The 22,445-nt window shown below is 40.5% G+C and overlaps 1 protein-coding gene and 1 pseudogene across 1 annotated transcript; both read right to left on the bottom strand.

Annotated features, from left to right (window-relative positions):
- Positions 1–6,024: 6,024 nt before the first annotated feature.
- Positions 6,025–7,766, bottom strand: LOC118003362 (olfactory receptor 49). Its single transcript, XM_034994330.1, has one exon. It carries the CDS (start codon positions 7,354–7,356, stop codon positions 6,427–6,429), a length of 930 nt encoding a protein of 309 aa, XP_034850221.1. The 5' UTR covers positions 7,357–7,766; the 3' UTR covers positions 6,025–6,426.
- Positions 7,767–19,761: 11,995 nt separating this feature from the next.
- LOC118003499 overlaps positions 19,762–22,445 on the bottom strand; it is a 30,017-nt pseudogene continuing 27,333 nt past the window's right edge.

Here is a 22,445-nt window from a genome sequence, read left to right on the forward strand (position 1 = left end):
AGAGAGAGAGACAGAGAGAGAGGGAACACAAGCAGGGGGAGTGGGAGGGGGAGAAGCAGGCTTCCCACCGGGCAGGGAGCCCGATGCGGGGCTCGATCCCAGGACCCTGGGATCATGACCTGAGCCGAAGGCAGACGCTGAATGACTGAGCCACCCAGGTGCCCCTTCTTGTCTTCTTTTAGAGTGATTGAAGTGTTTTCTTTTTTTTTTTTCATTCCTTTTCCATTGTCTACTAAGATTATGAACTGTATATATATATTTTTTTATTTTAGAGGTTTCTCCAGAACTTTTAATATGTACAAAGTCTAAATACCATCAATATCTTTATTCTATTCCTATCTAATATGTGAAACTTAGAGTACTTGTTTGTTTTTGATTCTACAAATTAAAAATTACTATTTTTTATGTAATCAATGTCTTGCTCACCATTTGTTTTTTGCCTATTAGTTCTTTCATCTAGGACTATTTTTTTCCATTTAAATAATTTATTTTAGAGAGCTCTGTTAATGACCTGCTCTCTTAGGTCTTGTTTGACTTAAAATGTCTTTAGTTTGCTATTGTTCTTGAGAGAGTTTTGCTGAGTATGGATTCCAGGTTGATAATTATTATTATTTTTTTAAAGATTTTATTTATTTGACAGAGAAAGACACAGCAAGAGAGGGAACACAAGCAGGGGGAGTGGGAGAGGGAGAAGCAGGCTTCCCGCGGAGCAGGGAGCCCGATGCGGGACTTGATCCCAGAACCCTGGGATCATGACCTGAGCTGAAGGCAGACGCTTAACGACTGAGCCACCCAGGTGCCCCCAGGTTGATAATTATTTTATCTCATTATATTCCACTGTCTTCTGGTTTTTCATTGCTACTTTTGATTAGCAGATAGTCTAATTGTTCTTTTACAGGTGAAATATTTTTTCCTTTTTGGTTGCTTTATTTTAAATTTTATTTTATGTATTTATTTTAAATTGAGGTATAGTTGACATATATATTATATTAGTTTCAGGTACAACATTATAAAATGTTCACCATGATAAGTGTAGTTGCCATCTGGTACTATACAAAATTATTACATTATTATTGACTATATTTCCTTTTTTTTTTTTTAAGATTTTATTTATTTATTTGAGAGAGAGAATGAGAGAGAGCACTTGAGAGGGGTTAGGGTCAGAGGGAGAAGCAGACTCCCTGCCAAGCAGGGAGCCCGATGTGGGACTCGATCCAAGGACTCTGGGATCATGACCTGAGCCGAAGGCAGTCGCTTAACCAACTGAGCCACCCAGGCGCCCTTGACTATATTTCCTATGCTGTACTTTTCATCCCTGTGACTTATTTATTTTACAAATGGAAGTTTGTGCTTCTTAATTCCCTTCAGCTATTTCACCTATTACCTACCCTCTGGCAACCACCAGTTTGTTCTCTGTATTTATATGTCTGTTACTTTTTTTCTTCTTCAAATTTTTATTTAAATCTAGTTAGTTAACATACAGTGCAATATTGGTTTCAGGAGTAGAAATCAGTGGTTCATCAGTTGCATATAACACCCAGTGCTCATCACAACAAGTGCCCTTCTTAATGCCCATCACCCATCTAACCCATCCCCCATCTACTTCCCTCTGTCAACCCTTAGTTTGTTCTCTATCGTTAAGAGTCTCTTATAAGTCTGTTTCTGTGTCTTGTTTGTTTGTGTTGTTTTTAGATTTCACCTATAAGTGAAATCATATGGTATTTTTCTTTCTCTGACTTTTTTCACTTAGCATTATGCACTCTAGATCTATCCATGTTGACATGAATGGCAAGATCTCATTCTTTTTATGGCTGAATAATATTCCATTGTGTTTATATACCCTATTTTCTTTATTCATTTATCAATAGATGGACACTTGGGCTGCTTTAGTATTTTGGCTATTGTAAATAAAGCTGCAATAAGCATAAGAGTGCATATATCTTTTTGAATTAGTGTTTTTGGAGTTACTGGGCTGTATGTGTGGTGTTTCTATTTTTAGTTTTTTGAGGAACCTCCACACTGTTTTCTGTAGTGGCTACACCAGGTTACATTCCCCCAACAATGCACGAGGGCTCCCTTTTTTCCAATTAAAGATTTATTTATTTATTTTAGAGAGAGGGGGTTGGGGGAGAGACAGAGGGAGAAAGAAACTTAAGCAGATTCCGCACTGAGCGTGGAGCCCAGTATGTGTATGTGTATTGCATTATCTTTCCAGATTACATATCCAGTTTCATTTGTTATTCCAATAACAAATGCCAACATTTGTTATTTCTTATCTGTTTATACTACCTACTCTGACTGGTATGAAGTGATATATCATTGTGGTTTTGATTTGCATTTCTCTGATGATTAGTGATGTTGAGTATCTTTTCATGTGTCTGTTGGCCATCTGTTTGGCTTGTTTGGAAAAATGTCTATTCAGGTGCTCTGCCCATATTTAAATCAGCTTATTTGGGTTTTTTGGCATTGAGTTGTATGAGGTTTTTTTTTTTTTTTTTTAGATTTTATTTATTTATTTGACACAGAGAGAGAGAGAAAGTGAGAGAGTGGCAGAGGGAGAAGGAGAAGCAGACTCCCCACTGAGCACATGGGCCTTGCTCCCAGCACCCTGGGATCATGACCTAAGCTGAAGGCAGATGCTTAACCAACTGAGCCACCCAGGCACCCCTTGGCTTTCACCATTTAGTATGATGTTTACTGTAGGTTTTTCATAAATACCCTTTATCCGCTTGGGGAAATTCTCTTCTATCCTAGTTTGCTAAGAGTTTTTTTTTTTTTTAATCATGTATAAGTGTTGAATTTTGGTAAGTGCTTTTTCTGTATATAATGAGATGATCATGTGTTTTTTTCCTCTTTTATTCTGTTTATATGGTTAATTACAAGACTGATTTTTGGATGTTGAACCAATCTTGTATTTGTGGGATAAACTTCACTTTGTTAAGGATGTATTATTTTTGCTATATTATTGGAAATAATCTGCCAAAGTTTTGTTAAATTTTTTTTCATTTATATTCCTGAGGGATATTTGTAATTTTCTTTTTTGTTAATATCTTTGTCTGATTTTGGTATCAGACCGAAATCAGGGTTTGATACCAAATGAGGGAGGGGTTAATTTGGATAGAGTTTCTTTCTCTTCTGTTTTCTGCAAGAGTTTGTGTAGCATTGGTATTATAATTAGTAAAGTTAACCAATGAAGCCCTCTGGGCCTGATCTTTTCTTTTTTTGGGGGGGGGGTTTAAATTACAAATTACTTTTTTAAAAAGACATAGGGTTATTGAAGTTATCTATTTTATTTTGGTTGACCTTTGGTAGTTTGTGTCTTCCAAGAAATTTATCCATTTCATCTAAGTTGTCATATAAGTTGACACAGAGTTGTTCGTATGTTCCCTTATTATATTTTAATGCCTACAGAATCCATAGTGGTGTCCACTCTCTTGTTATTCTCTTATTGGTAATTTTTTTTCTGCATTCTCTTGCATTCTCCTACCTTCAAGTCCAGCAGAGAAAGAGTTTCTTTTCCATCAGCTCCCCTAAGTATCTCTAAATTGAGACTCATTTGGTCTCACTGGTCTGATTTAAGTCATATAGCTATAGCTGATAACATGGCCATGCTCTGATTGGTTGGGAATGAAGTCAGCATCATCCTAGCTACAGGGACTGAGAATGGGAAGAGAAAAGTCAGGGTCCTTTAATTTTAAGAATGAGGAATGGATGCCAGGCAGGTAGAAAGCACATACGGCTATTACATCATTTACAAGTTTTTTTTTTTTTTTTCTGAAGAAGTCTAAAAATTTTACATAACCCAATTTATAAATTTATTTTTATATTTCTTTCATTAAAAAACTCCCTACATATCTTTAATAAGACAATTTTTACCTAAATTTTCTTTTTTAATGTTTTCATGGTTTATATTTATTTAATTCATTTTAAATTTATTGCAATTTAAGATCTAGCTTAACTTTTTCTTCAAGATACTAGATGATCTCTTAATTTACTTTCATTTATTCAACTTATTCCTTCAGTAAAACATAATACCTATGTTTTAACATAATACTTGCTCTGTACCAAGCTCTGTGCTAAGCATTATAACATATATTAATGCATTAATATTTATAAGGATTCTATGAGGTTAGATACTACCTCAAATATTATATGTATATCTATACTATCCATAAATATAACCGAGATACAAAGAAGTATTGCTTACTCAAGATTCAATAGCTAGTAGATATCTGGGATCTGAACGCATGTAGTAGGCTTCCAGTACCTTTTGGGAGGCTTCCAATCTCTGTACTATACTGCTTCTCAAAATGACTGATGTCTACAACATGCTTTGTAGCTACTTGCTTTGCAGCTAGTAGATTTCTGTAGTACCCATGCATATTTTTGTTCCCACCAGTTGGCTTGTACCAAGAATCAGTTCTTTGTTTCCAAACCTTGATTTGATAATTAGGCTTGTTATTATAATCACATATTTTAACTAAATAAAGATATACCAATGAAATATGAGTATAAAAACAGAGCTGTTTCTATGAAAACCAAGTTGATTCCTTTCAAGAGATTCTATAAAGCCAGCTAATGAAAACATGTAGTTGATTGAGGTGTGGGCAAGAACTGTGAAGACTGGCAAACAAACAAAAAACAAAAATTCTAGAATTCTGTTCTCAGATAATTTCCCAAGCAGCTTTAAAATTTTTGTATTACTGAAACAAATTCTGAAAATTAGAGAGGATGAATAATGAATATGGTTTATTTATTTATTTATTTTTAAAGATTTTATTTATTTATTTGACAGAGAGAGAGAGACAGAGAGAGAGGGAACACAAGCAGGGGGAGTGGGAGAGGGAGAAGCAGGCTTCCTGCTGAGCAGGGCGCCGGATGTGGGGCTCGATCCCAGGACCCTGGGACCATGTCCTGAGCCGAAGGCAGACGCTTAATGAATGAGCCACCCAGGCGCCCCATGAATGTGGTTTAAAGAAGAAAGACTACAACAATCATCACATTCATTCTCATAGAAAAGGATATTTATAGATTAGTGAATACACATTTGCTTATAGGCTTAATTTCAAATAAGTACTTAAGGTGTGTATCACTTTTAATTTGTTCTTCTGCTTTAACTGCCCCTTCTCCCCTCAAATAACCAACCAAGTACTAGTCCTAATATCTCTGAAAGGAAAGTTTCTACCTGGTTAGCCAGTAGTCTTGGTATCATTTATTGATTTGAACTTCTTTTTCTTTACTGATTACAAAGTCTACTTAATCATCTATTAGATCCTTACGTGTATTGCATTATCTTCCCAGATTATATATCCAGTTTCATTGTTCTATTTGTTTGTTCTTTTTCTTTTTTAAAGATTTTATTTATTTATTTGACAGAGAGAGACACAGAGAGAGGGAACACAAGCAGGGGGAGTGGGAGAGGGAGAAGCAGGCTTCCCACAGAGCGGGGACCTGGATGTGGGGCTCGATCCCAGGACTCTGGGATCATGACTTGAGTCAAAGGCAGAAGCTTAATGACTGAGCCACCCAGGCACCCCATTTGTTAGTTCTTGATTTAGTGTTTTAATACCAGATACTTTCTTTTTAAAAAAGATTTTACTTATTTATTTGCGGGGGGAGAGAGAGCGCACCTGCTGGGGGGAAAGGTAGAGGGAGAGGGAGAAACAGGCTCCCCGCTGATCAGGGAGCCTGATGAGGGGCTTGATCTCAGGACCCTGGGTTCATAGCCTGAGCCAAAGGCAGATGCTCAATCAACTGAGCCCCCCAGGTGCTTCTTAATACCTGATACTTTTTTTTACTTTATTATGTCTTGGATATTTCACCTCATTAACTTTTCCATGTATGTTTTATTCTTGAAGTTAATCATCAATATATTCTTGTTGAGGATCTTTTTATCAATTATGAAAGGTTCTAGTAAAGAAGGTATGCTGTTTGTCATTGTAACTTTTTAAAAAACTTATTTATTTATTTGAGAGAGAGAGACTGTGTAAGCAGGGGAAGGGGCGGAAGGGGCAGGAGAGAATCTCAAGCAGACTCCACACTCAGTGCAGAGCCCAGCACCGGGTTTGATCTCATGACCCTGAGATCATGACCAGAGCTGAAATTGAGTTGACTGCTTAACCGGCTGAGCCATCCAGGCACCCCTATTTATCATTATAACTTAAAAATGAGGCAAGACTAAGAAACTGAGATACAGCACAGGGTCAGAAGGATGAACACATACCAACATAGTAGCAGTATACTGAATTTTCTCTACCCGCTGAGAAGATTGCATGAGCCAATAATACATGTAAGAAACCACTGTAGATTAGAGCACATGGTAAAAACTGTCAAGAAGGAGATAGTTCATGGAGATCAGGACAAGACTGCATTTACAGAGGTTCAGGCAAGGAGCCCAACTTACCCTCTCTCAGGCCCAGCTCATCTTTATGAGAGGAGCTTGTTCATTTGCTCTCTAAACACCTGCTTCACCTGTTTGTTCCTCAGGGTGTAGATGAAGGGATTGAGCATCGGGGTTACCATGGTGTTGAGCAAGGCCACCACCTTGTTTTTGTCCTCTCCCTCATTACCCTTCCCTGACCGGATGTACATGAAGATGCAGCTGCCATAGAAGAGAGACACAACAATGATGTGGGAGGAGCAGGTAGAGAAGGCTTTCTGCCTCTCCTTGGCTGAGGGGATGCGCAGGATGGTGTGGAGGATGTGGCCATAGCAGGTGGCTGTCACGGACAGAGTGCCCAGTAGACTGAAGTTGGCCACAATAAAGCCCAGAAGCTCTATCAGACTCGTGTCTGCACATACGAGCTCCAGGAGTGGGAAGTTGTCACAGAAGAAATGATTAATGACATTGGGACCACAGAATGGCTGCTGAAAAGTGATGAAACTTGGAAAGATGATGAGAAGGAATCCTGCCATCCATGAACAAAGAACTAGCTGGACACAGACCCTTTTGCTCATGATGGCGGCATAACGCAAGGGGTTACATATGGCCACATACCTGTCAAAGGACATCACTGCCAGTAGGAAGAACTCTGTGGTGCCCAGGAAGAAATAGAGGAAACTTTGTAGGAAACAGCCTGGGAGGGAAATGGTTTTGTATCCAGTCAGGATGTTGGTCAGCATCTTGGGGAAGATGACTGAGGTGAACCAGATCTCCAGGACAGCAAAGTTGTGGAGGAAGTAGTACATGGGGGTATGGAGGCGCCTGTCCATGAGGGTGATGCCCACAATGAGGAGATTCCCCAGCAGAGTGAGGAGGTAGGTCAAGAGCAGCCCCAGGAAGATGAGCATCTGGAGCTCACAGGCCTCTGAGAGCCCCAGCAGGACAAACTCAGTGACAGTGCTGTGGTTCCTCATGGCTCCTCTGACGTCACTGGGGGTGGCCAATCAGAGGTGGGCAGCATCCGGAGTTGTGATGTTCTGGGGACCTGAGGGCCCTTGGAACTGAAAGGAAAGAGGGATGAGTGTTCCATTTTGAGCTGAAGGAGTCCTTTATTTCTGTGAGGGAGGTATCTTCCTCCTACTCACTATTCAGGCTTGTTTTGTAGATACCCCGGGGATTTCTGTCTCATGTTTGGTCCCAGGCATCTTTGTGTTGGAGGAGAAAATGGTGGTTTTCAGGGTGGTGTAAGTAAGGCCCCAAAGCAAAAATTGTCCTTGCTTACTTTTTTAACCAAACTTTTATTCTTGATACTGAACAAATCCTTTACCCCTAACATTATAATCTGTTTTCAATGCTTTTTATTCTTATATTTAGTCCAATAGTGGATCTTTGCACACAAGCGGTTCATATTTGAGGGTGGTAAACTTTTTGCTTAACTTAGCCATTTACTGCACAGATCCATACGCTCGGGTAAACTGATTTAGAATGTACAGAAGCTCTATCGCTTTTCAAGATTACCTGAAAATGTGATGCCTTTCACTAGTGTTTAGATTAATAAGAGAGAGAGAGAGAGAGAGAATCTATGAGAGAAAAGCACAACTCTTACAAATAAAAAAAGAATAAGTTGAATAATGTGTTCATAAATAAAAATTCCTAAGAGGGGGTTTGGTAGTCAAGGTTCCTAAGGATCTGTTCTCAAATGGTATATCCATGTTCTTCTCTCATAACATTTTCTCGTGGGCTCTAGATACAGTAGACTCTTTACAATATCTTAATTCTATTTTATGCATCTGTGCTTCTGCACGTGACATTCTTTCAGTGTGGAATTATCAGCCTTTCAAGTCCTATTTATCCTTTAGGTCTCTACTCAAAAAGTGCTATCACTTTTATGAAACCTTTTCTGAATGAATGATTCTTTCCTCTGTATCCCTCATAATTTTATTATATCGTGTTTGATTTTTATTGAATTTTATAGTTGTTTTTCATTTGTTGCTCACTAAGTCAAAAATTTCTTTTTTTAAAAAAAAAAAGATTTTATTTACTTATTTGACACCGAAAGAGAAACAGCAAGAGGGGGAACACAAGCAGGGGGAGTGGGAGCGGGAGAAACAGGCTTCCCGCGGAACAGGGAGCCCGATGCGGGGCTAGATCCCAGGACCCTGCGACCATGACCCAAGCGGAAAGCAGACGCCCAATGACTGAGCCACCCAGGTGCCCCAGAGTCAAAAAATTTCTTTACTAATTTGTATTTTATACAGCCCTCAGAACAAGTTTCCTGATGGGACGCATGGGTGGCTCAGTCCTTAAGCGTCTGCCTTCGGCTCAGGTCATGATCTCAGGGTCCTGGGACCGAGCCCCTCATCGGGCTCCCTGCTCGGCGGGAAGCCTGCTTCTCCCTCTCCCCCTCCCCCTGCTTGTGTTCCCTCTCTTGCTGTCTCTCTGTCAAATAAATAAATAAAACCTTAAAAAAAAGGACAAGTTTTCTGAAATAATCAGCTTCAATAAACATTTACTGAATGAGTGAGTAACACCTCAAACACCTGAGAGATGAATGTGGTGGTGTTTGACACAGAAGAGGTTGAGGACATGTCATTTACGTTGTACTTCCTACGGGCCAGCAACCTTGCAGAGTCATATGCCAAGTAGTCTTAAATTGGCCCATGTGAAGAGAGTTTGCTTTTCCTCATGAGAAGATGGAGGTGTCTCCCCACAAACACTTTCTAAGGGGACATTTTCCATCTTTGAAATCGTCTGGATTTTGAGCTGGTAAGTAGAGTTCTGGTTGGGTCTGCTAAAGGGCTCCCAGCAGCAAAACCCACCAAACCTTAAAAATGTCTCTTTAAAAGTCACCATCCCCAGGATGCCTGGGTGGCTCAGTCAGTTAAGCGTCTGCCTTCAGCTCAGTTCATGATCCCAGTGTCCTGGGATCGAGTCCCACATTGGGCTCCCTGCTCAACCCAGTGGGGAGTCTGCTTCTCCCTCTGCCTGCCGCTCCCCCTGCTTGTGCTCTCTCTCTCTGACAAATAATTGAATAAAATATATATTTTTAAAGATTTTATTTTTTTAATTTTTTGACAGAAAAAGACACAGCGAGAGAGGGAACACAAATGAGACAGGGAACACAAATGAGAGAGGGAACACAAACGGGGAGTGGGAGAGGGAGAAGCAGACTCCCTGCCGAACAGGGAGCCCGATGCGGGACTCGATCCCGGGACTCCAGGACCATGACCTGAGCCGAAGGCAGTTGCTTAACCAACTGAGCCACCCAGGCGCCCCTTGAATAAAATCTTTAAAGAAAAAACCAAAAAATAAAAGTCAGCATCCCCTAGGGGTGCTTGGCTGGCTCAGTCTGTAGAGCATGATTTCAGGGTTGTAGGTTTGAGCCCCATGTTGGGTGTAGAGATTACTTAAAAATAAAAATCTTAAAAAAAAGTGAGCATTCCTGGAAGTTTCCTTCCTTAAACATTTTCAACGACAATGAATCATGGAACACTACATGAAAAACTAATGATGTACTGTATGATGACTAACATAACATAAAAAAAACCCCCAAAACATTGTCAACTACAACCTTAATCATCTTGCAGGGCTGTAGCAAGAATTATTTGCCAGTCACTGGAGAATAAGATTGCGACCCATGTTAGGTACTTGGAATGAAGGAAATGCTAGGGGATACTAGTAGAGAGGATGAACTGGTAAACTGTATACACTTTCCTTTTTTTATGGTTTTATCTTCTTTTTAGCACAGGCCACACCATTCATTCTACAAACTACCACCATATCTAACATTTGTTCACAGTTTTTAACACAAAATAGTTGATCAGCCTCTGGGATATAACGAGGGCTATTCCCCAGTGTTATTCCTAGGCTTAACATTGTTTAGATTCTCAGCCATTTGAAAAAGAGGCTTTTGAGGAGCCTCAGTGGCTCAGTTGGTTAAGTGTTCGACTTTCGATCTCAGGGTTGTGCGTTCAAGCCCCGAGTTGGGCTCCACGCTGGACGTGGAGCCTACTTCAAAAGAAGAGAGAAAGAGCTCTCTGAGGTTCAAAGGTGAACCCAGTAGCTACGAAACTTACCCAACTGTTCTGGAACAGAAGCAGGATCCAACATAAATGTGATACCCAGAAGCAGGATCCAATATGAATGTGATACCTGGAAATACCATCAGGAGCTAACAGAATGAAAGCTTTTTAGGACAAGGCTTGGTGGGACACAATGGAAGAAAGATGGAATAGAGACTAAGATGAGGAAGAGTTGGATGTGAGTGGGAGGGGAGATCAAAGCCCTGGCTTTATACTGAATCATAATGTTAGCACAGACAAACCATGAAAACACCTTGTGACCAGCCCAAGGATAAAGCACATAGATAGTGCTGCTGATAATCTTCTGGCTTTTTTCCTATTTCAAACCAGAAGTCAACATCTGGGGTGGGGGGGTGGGGAGTCCAGATACAAAGGGAAACAGGCCACTTCCTGAATCCCAGGCATTTCCCCTTTTATCCTATATGCTTGGTGAATGAACGGGAGACTTGCCTGGCAGCCGATGAGCCTGAACATGCCTCACCATCTACCTAGACCATTCACTGCTTTAAGAGTCAGTTATGCAGTGCCCAGTGGGGAAGTCTGTGGATGCCCTGGAGGTTTGTCCTGCTATGCTGGAATTGCATCATCTCTGGACAGTTCTGGTTTATTTAGAAGGAGGGTGAGATCCTCTCCTTCTAAGGTAAAGCATTGAAAGTTCCACCCAGACTCAATAATGTCCAGAGCTTTGGGTTTTCCAAGGGCCAGTTACACAGTGTACAAGGTGGGACAGGCAAAATTCCTCAATGCAAGTGAGCAACTGAATGAATAAGGATTGGTTTGCCTAGCTTTCACCCGGATGGTGCGGCTAAAGTTACACCATGTGTGTGTTCGATGTGCCAATCTTATAAAGGAATATAAGAACAAAGTGCATGGAATAGGAGGGTTGAAGAAGCCACTCTGCAGTGCCACGGTGATTACCCCACAGGTCCAGGTCAGGTGTCTAGTAGCCCTCTGGGGAAGTCCCAATCAGGCCATGCCAAGTACACTACTCACAGGATGGCAGAAGATACCTGGTTCTCATGGGTATTTCTTGAGGTTGCAATATTGTCTATGACTCTAAATGTAGATCTTATGCTGTTAGTGTGAGATCTTCATCTCTCATGAATTTGATGGCATTCTCTAAGAACACCTATCTTTCCCCAAAGCATCTCGAATGGTCAGCCGGCATTCCCTGGGTAGGAGAACGGTTTCCTTGAACTTTGTCTGCTTTCAGGTCACAGGATCTGCTGAGCACAGAATGTTGAAATCTTCCATTTTCAGCAAGCTCATCCTGGGGGAAGCCTTGGAAAAATATAGTTATCATTTGGTGCATTCCTCCTTCATCCTCCTCTTGGACTAATGGAGGTGACTTTGACTGACAGAGACTTTTATTACATCTTCACATTGGCTCAGTCTTTATGAGATGATATTTCTTCTGTGGACAATGGGGCTCTAGGGGCGAGTGGGTGAGCTATTCCTGGAACAAACACATCTCTTCGTGGAGGTGACATCAGGGTTGAGAGATTTGGGTTGCATCTTTGTTTTCCTAAGGGATATACTCTTCTCCAAAGTTTGATGGGGTTTAGGATCCCCAGATAATTAGTATAATGAGCCTCCCTCAGGTTCTTCCCAACTCTCTTGGCTGTTACTTACCACAACTTTGCAAACATAAGTTTTTGTTGTTTGTTCAGATCAAGAATAACAGTCATTTTTAGTTAAAGTAATATATCTAATTGTGCCTCTGAAATTGGGGGCTCCTGTCTAATATGAGGCAGTCCTATTGTTACAGGGATGTAAGGAGCCAACAAAGGTAATACAAAACCTTGGTTAATCCTATCCTGACTCCTACCTAACAGGGGCTGGGAGATGGTTAAGATGGGGTCCTGGAGGGCAGGGGAGGAACAACAGGGAAGGAAATGAAAAAGTTAGGATTTAAAAATTGTCCCAGGTTTATTGAGGTATAATTGACAAAAAAAAAATGGTATCTATTTAAAGTGTACAATGTGATGATTTGATATACCATACAGTGTGAAATGATTACTACAGTAAGGTTAATTAACATGTCCTCACCTCAAAGAATTACCATTGGTGTGTGTGTTGATAACACTTAAAATTTTACCACTTTGTGGGGAGCCTGGATGGCTCAGTCAGTTAAGAGTCTGCCTTCTGCTCAGGTCGCCGAGTTGGGCTCCCTGCTCAGCAGGGAGTCTGCTTCTCCCTCTCCCTCTGCTCCGCAGCATCCCCTGTTCGCTCTCTCTCTCTCGCTTGCTCATTCTCTCAAATAAATAAAATCTTAATTTTTTTTTACCACATTGTAATACACAAGTGTATCAAATCAGCATGTTGTACATCTTAAACGTGCACAATATCGGATGTCAGTTATATTTCAATAAAAATATAAAACTTTTCAATTTGGGGAAAGATGATTTATTCTCTTAGCAAATTTCAAGTGTACAATATAGTATTATTAACTACAGGCACCATGCCGTACCTTACAATGACTAAGTACAGAACTTATTCATCTTATGGTTAGAAGTTTGTACTCTTTGACCAACATCTCCCCATTTCCTCCACTCTCCAGTCCCTGGCAACCACCATTCTGCTCTCTGTTTCTTTTTTTTTTTTAAAGATTTTATTTATTTATTTGACAGAGACACAGCGAGAGAGGGAACACCCGCAGGGGGAGGGGGAGAAGGAGAAGCAGGCTCCCCGCAGAGCAGGGAGCCCGATGTGGGACTTGATCCCAGGACCCTGGGATCATGACCTGAGCCGAAGGCAGTCGCTTAACCGACTGAGCCACCCAGGCGCCCCTGCTCTCTGTTTCTATGAGTTTCACTTTTTATTTGTTTTTTTGTTTAGATTCCACATATAAACGATATCATATAGTATTTGTCTTTGTCTGGCTTCTTTCTTTCTTTTTTTTTTTTTTTAAAGATTTTATTTATTTTTTAGAGAGCGAGTGAGAGAGAAACAGCATGAGAGGGGAGAGGGTCAGAGGGAGAAGCAGGCTCCCTGCTGAGCCAGGAGCCCGATGTGGGACTCGATCCCAGGACTCTGGGATCATGACCTGAGCCGAAGGTAGACGCTTAACCATCTGAGCCACCCAGGCGCCCATGTCTGGCTTATTTCATTTAGCATAATGCCCTCCAGTTTCATCCATGTTGTCGCAAATGGCAGGATTTCCTTCTTTTTTATAGTTGAATTATATTCCATCGTTTACATATATACACCACAACTTCTTTATCCATTCATCGAATGACAGACCCTTAGGTTGTTTCCATATCTTAGGTATTGTGAGTAATGCTACAATGAACATGGGAGTGCGACATTCCTTTGAGACACTGATTTTATTTCCTTTGGTTATATACCCCAAAATGGGGCTGCTGGATCATACGGTAGTTATAGTCTTAATTTTTAAAGGAACCTCCATACTCTTTTCTGTAATGGTTTTACCAGTTTCCATTCCCACCAACAGCGTACAGGTTTCCCTTTTCTTTTTTCTTTTTTCTTTTAAAGATTTTATTTATTTATTTGAGACAGAGATAATGAGAGACAGAGAGCATGAGAGGGAGGAGGGTCAGAGGGAGAAGCAGACTCCCTGCCGAGCAGGGAGCCCGATGCGGGACTCGATCTCGGGACTCCAGGATCATGACCTGAGCCGAAGGCAGTCGCTTAACCAACTGAGCCACCCAGGCGCCCAGGTTTCCCTTTTCTTAACATCCTCATCAACACTTGTTATTTCTTGTCTTTTCTCTAACAGCCATTCTAATAGGTGTGAAGTGATATCTCATTATGATTTTGATTTGCGTTTTCCTGATGATTAATGATGTTGAACACCTTTCTATATACCTGTCATCTAATTGCATAGAATAGCTAGAAATAGACCTGGAAAAAATGTCTATTCAGGTTCTTTGCCCATTTTTTAATGCACTTATTTGATTTCTTGCCATTGAGATGATTTTTCATGAGCCAGGTATCTTTCTTGAACTTCAGCACCTTCTATCCAACTATTAACTGAAGATCTCTACATGGATGTCTTAAGGCCAATGTGTTAAAAGCAACTGGAGGAATATACCAGAGGCCAACAAAAGTGATACTTGTTGCAGGTGGTAGTTTGGGGTGGATGGTGATAGGGTTGACAATATGATTGATAACCATGTATCTTTTTATATATTAAAAAATTTGAACCAAGTGAATTTTTAAAAATAAAATGATTGATGAGTGAAAAAATGTGAATGTATTATCTCCCTTTCTCCCCCAATCTACTTCTGCCCAAACTTGCCCTTCTCGTGTATTCCTATTGATTTGAAATGGTATCATCATTTACTTAGTCACCCAACCCAGAATTTGGGGCATTATACTAGAATCTGTTCTCTCCATTACCCTCTTAACCCATCGTGTGTAATTTTGCCCCCAGCATATCTTGTGAATGAATTTCCTCTTTTTTCATTCCTACTGCCATTGCCTTTGTTTGGGCTCTTTTATCGGGATTTTAATATCCTTCTCACTTTAGTTCTCTGCTAGAGTGATCTTTTATTTTTTTAAAATTTATTTTTTTTATTATTATTTTTTAAAGATTTTATTTATTTATTTGACAGAGAGAGACAGCGAGAGCAGGAACACAAGCAGGGGTAGTGGGAGAGGGAGAAGCAGGATTCCCGCAGAGCAGCAACCCCGATGTGGGGCTCAATCCCAGGACCCCGGGATCATGACCTGAGCCGAAGGCAGACGCTTAATGGCTGAGCCACCCAGGTGCCCCTAGAGTGATATTTTAAAAACGCAAAGGAGATTATAATATTTTCCAGCTTAAAATCATTTGCTGTCTCCAGATAATCTTCAGAATCAAATGTAAGCTTCCCAGTACAGCATCCTTTTGGTCTTGGGCCTACCTACTGCTCTCATTTTCTTCTCCCATTCTTCTTACATCACTTAATCTCTAAGCAAACTGGCTGCCCCTCTTGAAAGTATCCTGTTCTCTCTGGCCTCTGTGCCTTTGTATATGATGCTCTTCCTACTTGAAATGCCTTCCCAACCTTGGCAAAAATCAGATCCAGTTTTCCATGGGAGAACTTTTCTGAATAGTTCCCCTCTTCTCCATGCCCAGCTACATTCCTCTCATCTAGAAATATAAACTCTGATATTGCACAAGCAGTATTATCACTGTTGGATTTTTCCTCTGTATCCCCCTACTAACTGTGTGACCTTGGACAAATCCTGATATCAGGCACTGAATTGTATTTTTTCCTTGTATATCCAGGATCTGGCTCAGTACCCATGGAGAAATATCCCATTTTTCAAATCTTATCTATTATGTTTTATGTGTATTTCTTATCCCTCCTAGCTATCTTATTCCTCCCATTTGGGTAAGGAGACTGGAAAAGAAATGTTATTGCAGAAGGCAGAGTAAAGCCTTTTCAAGTTTAGGACTCAGGGCCTATAAAAAGCCTGATGAGTCAGTGCATGGCTTCTCACTTCGTGAGATTCTGCATCACAGGGGAGAGAGGAGACTGTTGGTGAAGAAAGGATAGCTCAGAGCTGGCTGGTCTGTGGGAAGGGACATTGTACTCTGCCCTCCCAACCCCAGACTGAGTCCAAGAGGGGAGATGGCAGAACCCCATATAGGGTTGTGAGGCTGTGAACAGAGAGCGCTTGTGACTTGCTTTCTGGGAAGGGTTTGGGGCAGTGGTAATACCACAGAGAAGAGGCTGCAAAAGGTTTCTAGGAAGGTGGGACCTTCTAGAGCATCAAAAAGTTTTATACATTCAGAGATGTACAGAAATAGAGTAATAATGTCAGTGAGCCCGAGGGAGAGCTGCTCAACCCTCAAGGGCATCACTGGTGGGAATGAGGAGATGTGTCAGCTATCTGTGGATTGGTGACCTGGGGCAGGATGGAAGGGTCCAGAGGACAGATGGGCATGGGGCTGGATGCTTCCTTGCCTCCTCTTATCCTCCTCAAAACTCAGACACAACACTGAAGCATGCTTGTGGGAGAACCCAGAATTGACTGAGATTTAATTTCCACTATCAGGTTAATGGGGCATCTAGGGAAATTAAGCTGAGTTTTAAAAATTAAATTTGGTGTACTCATGAGTTTGCAAACTGAGATTAATATTTGCTTTACCTGGCATCAGACAGTGTTATAAATCAGCTAATTAAATATGTATGTAAAATGTACAAAGGAGTAGAAGTACGTATCTCAAATTGCTCTAAGTAAACTTTGCAATCTAAATAGATTCTTTCTCAGTAAAAATGTGGCAGAGTTCCTCTGCTCTAGGGGCTAGTGACTCTTGGTCTATTAACTATGTGTAGAGTGAAAAGATCGTTGACCTTAGAGTCAGGTAAACATGGATGTAGATACCAGTTCTGCAGTCTGCCAGCGGGTGACACTTATTCTCTGAGTCTCATTTTCCTCATAGGAAATAGGTACTCAATACACATTAGTTTCCTTCCTTTTCTTTTTTTTTTTTTTTTAAAGATTTATTTATTTATCTTAGAGAGGGTGGGGTAGAGGGAGAGGGGGAGAGAGAGAATCCCAAGCAGACTCCCCAGTGAGCATGGAGCCCAGCAAATAAGTTGATCATTTTTGTTTTAAATTTGTCTATTTTTTTATATCTATAACTCCTGAATAATACATTTAACTGCTTTTTAAAATTTATCTATTTTAAGCAACATTATTTATTTCCTTCTGTGAAAGGTGAATAGTTTTGTTCACTTACAGTAACCCCCTCTCTTCTCAAATGTCTCCTCACAATTTTATTCTTAGTTTTAGTTCTTCTATACTTTTATATCTTTAAGTGACATAAATCTCTATTTTTTGACTCATTGTCTCTGGACAGCATTTCTAGGCTTTCCAGGGAGAGGAAGAAATCTTTATCCTCCCTTTTTTCCACCTCTCCAAGATCCCCTTGATGATGAGCTTTAGTGGTATTTTCTTGAGACTTCCTTTGTGATTTTACCAGGGATCAATTTTTGTAAATGATCGATGTGTGTTTAAAGGAATATACATTCTCTAACTTTTGGATACAAAGTTTTGAATTCAATTTTTTACAGCCTACCCAATATTTTATCTGATTGATATGTCAGTTTCTGAGAGATGTGTTAAAATCTCCTCTTGAGATTGTGACTTTTCAGTTACTCCTTGCAGTTCAGTCACTTTTTTTCCTTTATGTCTTTTAGGCTATGTCAATAGATGTGTAGGGGTCCAGTATTGTTTTATCTTCCTTCCTTTTATTGTATATAACAACCTTCTTTATCCTTCATAATGCTTTTCTTTCTTTTCTTTTTTGCCTTAAAGCCTACTTAGTCTGATATTGAAATAGCAATATCAGCTTTTTTCTGGTATATCTTTTCCCATCCCTTTATTTTATAGAACTTTTTGTGTTACTACGTATTAGATGTGTTTCCTTTAATAGCTTATAGCTGATTTGTTTTGTATGAGTGTCTGTCTTGGGGATCTCTGTCTTTTAACCAGGGGGTTTAATCTGTTACATTTATAGTGATTATTTATGTACTTGGATCTATTTCTATTAAACTGTTTTTTAAAAAGTTTATTTTTTAAAGTAATCTCTACACCTAATATGGGGCTTGAACGGAGGACTCTGAGATCAAGAGTGGCATGCTCTTCTGATTGAGCCAGCCAGGCACCCTTCTATTAAAATGTTTTGTACTTTACATTTACCATGCTTTCTCTCCCCCACCCCATGTTTTCTTCCTCCCTTTCTTGTCTTCTATTGGATTGACCCAGTTTTCTTTGTTGTTCATCTCTGACCCTTATTTTTCCATTGTTATCTTGGAAGTTATACATTTTATTTCTGTGCTTTGACAGTTACCTTACTTTTTTTTTTTTTAAAGATTTTATTTATTTATTTGAGAGAGAGAGGGTGAGAGACAGAGAGCACGAGAGGGGAGAGGATCAGAGGGAGAAGCAGACCCCCAGCTGAGCAGGGAGCCCGATGTGGGACTCGATCCCGGGACTCCAGGATCATGACCTGAGCTGAAGGCAGTCACCCAACCGACTGAGCCACCCGGGCGCCCACCTTACATTTTTTTTTAAAAAGATTATATTTATTTATTTGACAGAGAGAGACACAGCGAGAGAGGGAACACAAGCAGGGGTAGTGGGAGAGGGAGAAGCAGGCTTCCCGCCGAGCAGGGAGCCTGATGCGGGGCTCGATTCCAGAACCCTGGGATCATGACCTGAGCCAAAGGCAGACACTTAACGACTGAGCCACCCAGGTGCCCCAGTTACCTTACATTTTTAACATGCACTTTTTGCTTAACAAAATCCTAAGGTAATCAATACCCTTCTTTTTTTTCTGAACAATACAAACAATACAAGAACATTAACAAAGACTAACCCTTCCCATATCTTCCATGTCATTATCACCCCCCTTCCATCTTTCATGTCATTTTGCTTTAAATAATATCTACCAAATCAGTCATAATAATTATTGCTTTTTATAGTTAATATTTATTAGATTTACCCATGTTTTTACCAAATTGTTTGCTTACCATGACTTCTTGCATCTCTTGCCTTACTTCTAGATTCAATTTTCTTCTTTCAGAAGTAAATCCTTTAGCTGATCTTTCAGCAAGGATTTGAAAGTGATAAACTCTCAGTCTTGATATGAAGATACTTTTACTTCACTCTTGAATGAATATTTTGCTAGATATAGAGTCAAAATTTGGCAGTTATTTTCTCTTGGCTTTTAAAAAAAATTTTATTTAAATTCAATTTAATTAACATATACTGTATTATTAGTTTCAGAGGTAGAATTTAGTGATTCATCAGTTGCATACAACACTCAGTGCTCATTACTTCAAGTGCCCGCCTTAATGCCCATCACCCAGTTACCTTACCCCCACCCACCTCCTGTCCAGCAACTCTCAGTTTGGTCCCTATAGTTAAGAGTCTCTTATGGTTTCCCTCTCTGTTTCTGTCTTATTTTATTTTCCCTTCCCTTCCCCTAGCTGTTGGCTTTTTGAGTCATTATTTTCATTGTTTCTCAGTGTCTCAGTTGTTGAGATTTCTGCTCTCTGTTAAATTAGTATCCTTTTTACCTTTTATCTCCAGTGCCTCTTATTTTTTTTTTTTTAAGATTTTATTCATTTATTTGACAGAGAGAGACACAGCGAGAGAGGGAACACAAGCAGGGCGAGTGGGAGAGGGAGAAGCAGGCTCCCCACTGAGCAGGGAGCCCAATGCAAAGCTCGATCCCAGGACCCTGGGATCATGACCTGAGCCGAAGGCAGACGCCTAACGACTGAGCCACCCAGGCACCCTCCAGTGCCTCTTCTTCTTCTTATTTTTTTAAAATAATGAATGTGTTTTTATTTCTCTCCTAATTTTTAAAATGTGAACATTCTGTAATTCAGTCACGGGGGCCTTTACTTCCAGGTGACTTCTTCATTGGGTCTCAATTCCCTTTTAAACAACAAACTCTTGTTCCAGAAGGCAGTCAGCTTTTCATCATTCTGTCTAGATAACATCCAAGGACAAACCCCAGGGGCACAAGTATATGTACCCAGTGGTCACGAACAATCTGAATTAAGTTCATCCTGGGTGCTGCAGCCTTGGTGCCAAAAACGACCCCACGACCAAGGGCAGCGACCCAGTGCCTCTTATTTTTAATGACCTGTAGTTTTACTGTGACAGGCCTAGGGAGGATTTATTTTTATTTATACTGCTTGGGATCCAGTGTGCTTTTACAAAAAATAAAATAGAAATTTATTAGTTATCATGTTTTTAAAAAGTTTATATTCTTTTTTTTTTCTTAAGATTTTATTTATTTATTTGACAGAGACAGAGATAGCGAGAGTAGGAACACAAGCAGCGGGAGTGGGAGGGGGAGAGCAGGCTTCCTGCCGAGGAGGGAACCTGATGTGGGACTCGATCCCAGGACCCGGGGATCACGACCTGAGCCGAAGGCAGACGCTTAACGACTGAGCCACCCAGGCGCCCTAAAAAGTTTATATTCTTTATCTAAGTTATACATATGCACATTTTTAAAAAGTTACAAGGTCCTATAAGACTTATTATGAAAAACGGTGGTCTCCATTACCCACAGTGAATCCTGGTTTCCCTTTTCCCAGTGGCAACCACTTTTATCTCTTTTAGAATTTGCCTTGGGATGCCTGGGTGGCTCAGTTGGTTAAGCGTCTGCCTTCGGCTCAGGTCATGATCCCAGGGTCCTGGGATCGAGTCCCGCATCGGGCTCCCTGCTTGGCAGGAAGCCTGCTTCTCCCGGTCCCACTCCCCCTACTCGTGTTCCCTTTCTCGCTGTGTCTCTCTCTGTCAAATAAATAAATAAAATCTTTTTTAAAAAAAGAATTTGCCTCCATGTCTCCAAATAATATGCTTGTATGCTACTTCTTGGGTTTTGGTGTTACACATTATCTGTTGACTTCCTATTATGGAAGATGAGAATTTCACTCTTTCTTTCCCCTACCCCACCACACATATGTGCTCCTCCCATCCCCCGCCCTTCCATATAGTTATATTGTAATTTTAGTTCAATTAATATTTGGTGTTTACATTATTGTTGCATATGTTATTTACAGTCATTTCCCGTACTTCCTTTATCAGATTCATTATCTTGAATAAGTCCCTCCCAGAGCCTTATGACCTGTTTCAATCTCAACTGATTGCCTATCCCTCTATATCTGGTTTATACCTATCACCATCACCTGAGGATCTCCCCCACCTATTACCCTGTGGATTCACTAAATCTGATCCCTGTCTCCCATGACTTCATGTTTCTTGGAGCTTATCATCCAATAGCTTCTTGAGTACATGAAATGGAACTTTTTTTGAGAATTTGTGTGAAAATACCTTTCCCTGAGACTAGATTGATAATTTGTCTGCATATAAGATTCTAGGTTGGTTTAGTTCCTGCCAAGATGATGAAGTAACACAACTACAGTCTCCGTCCCTCAAGATTAATAACAGAGGAACCAGAGAGGGAAATTACAAAGACTTGAAAAAACCATGAGAAAATCCTGGGTTTCTGGAGATAAAGGGTGACGGCTGTTTTCCTGTGTGTGTGTGTGTGTGTATGTGTGGTCTTTTGCTGTGGTCCCCTTTTCTAGTTGCCATTCTCCTGGGTAGGATCCCACTCTCTTTTTGTCTGTTTGAAGCCTGAGAAATATATCCTTTCCCATCAAACAGTGAGTGTGCAGGATGCCCCATGGCTGCACACCACCCCCACCACTCAGCTTTGTCATCTCTTTCAAATCTCATTTCTGTTAAACACAGGGCATATAAGCAAGTTCATTGCCTGAGCAGAACTGACAAAAAATAAAAAAGAATAAAACGCATTCTCTAAGGCATCTCTCAAATGGTTTCAGTGAGAGCTTTTACCCCCCTCCAAAGACCTGCAATCTGTTCTTTCTCAGTACTTTCCTGTATAGACCTGTGTATGTGTGCATGTGTGTGGCTGGGGTGATGGTTGGTGGTGAGACTGGTGAGACTGGTCTGCTCTTGTGCATTCCAGTAAGCCCCAGGAGAAAGCTGAAGGGGCCCTATTACTGGCTTCTTGAACTTAGAATATGGGATATTTAGGAAATTTTGTAGTCAGCTTTTTTTTTTTCCCCCACAATTTTTTTTTTTAAAGATTTTATTTATTTATTTGTGAGAGAGAATGAGAGACAGAGGGCACGAGAGGGAGGAGGGTCAGAGGGAGAGGCAGACTCCCCGCTGAGCAGGGAGCCCGATGCGGGACTCGATCCCGGGACTCCAGGATCATGACCTGAGCCGAAGGCAGTCGCTTAAGCGACTGAGTCACCCAGGTGCCCATCCCCCACAATTCTGAGACCATAGGAAAGATTACACTGGACATCCTATTACACAACTAATAATAATCTATTATAAACTAATCTAAGCCAAAAGATTATTCAAAGACTATATATTAGTCACCTATTGCTGCATAACAACCCAAAACTTAGTATCTTCAAACAAATACATCTCACAGTTTCTGTAGTCAGAAATTCAGGAGTGGCTTA

Source organism: Mirounga leonina, unplaced genomic scaffold (genome assembly GCF_011800145.1).
Source record: "Mirounga leonina isolate KUSES-001 unplaced genomic scaffold, KU_Mleo_1.0 Mir_91, whole genome shotgun sequence".
In the NCBI taxonomy this organism is placed as follows: Eukaryota; Metazoa; Chordata; class Mammalia; order Carnivora; family Phocidae; genus Mirounga; species Mirounga leonina.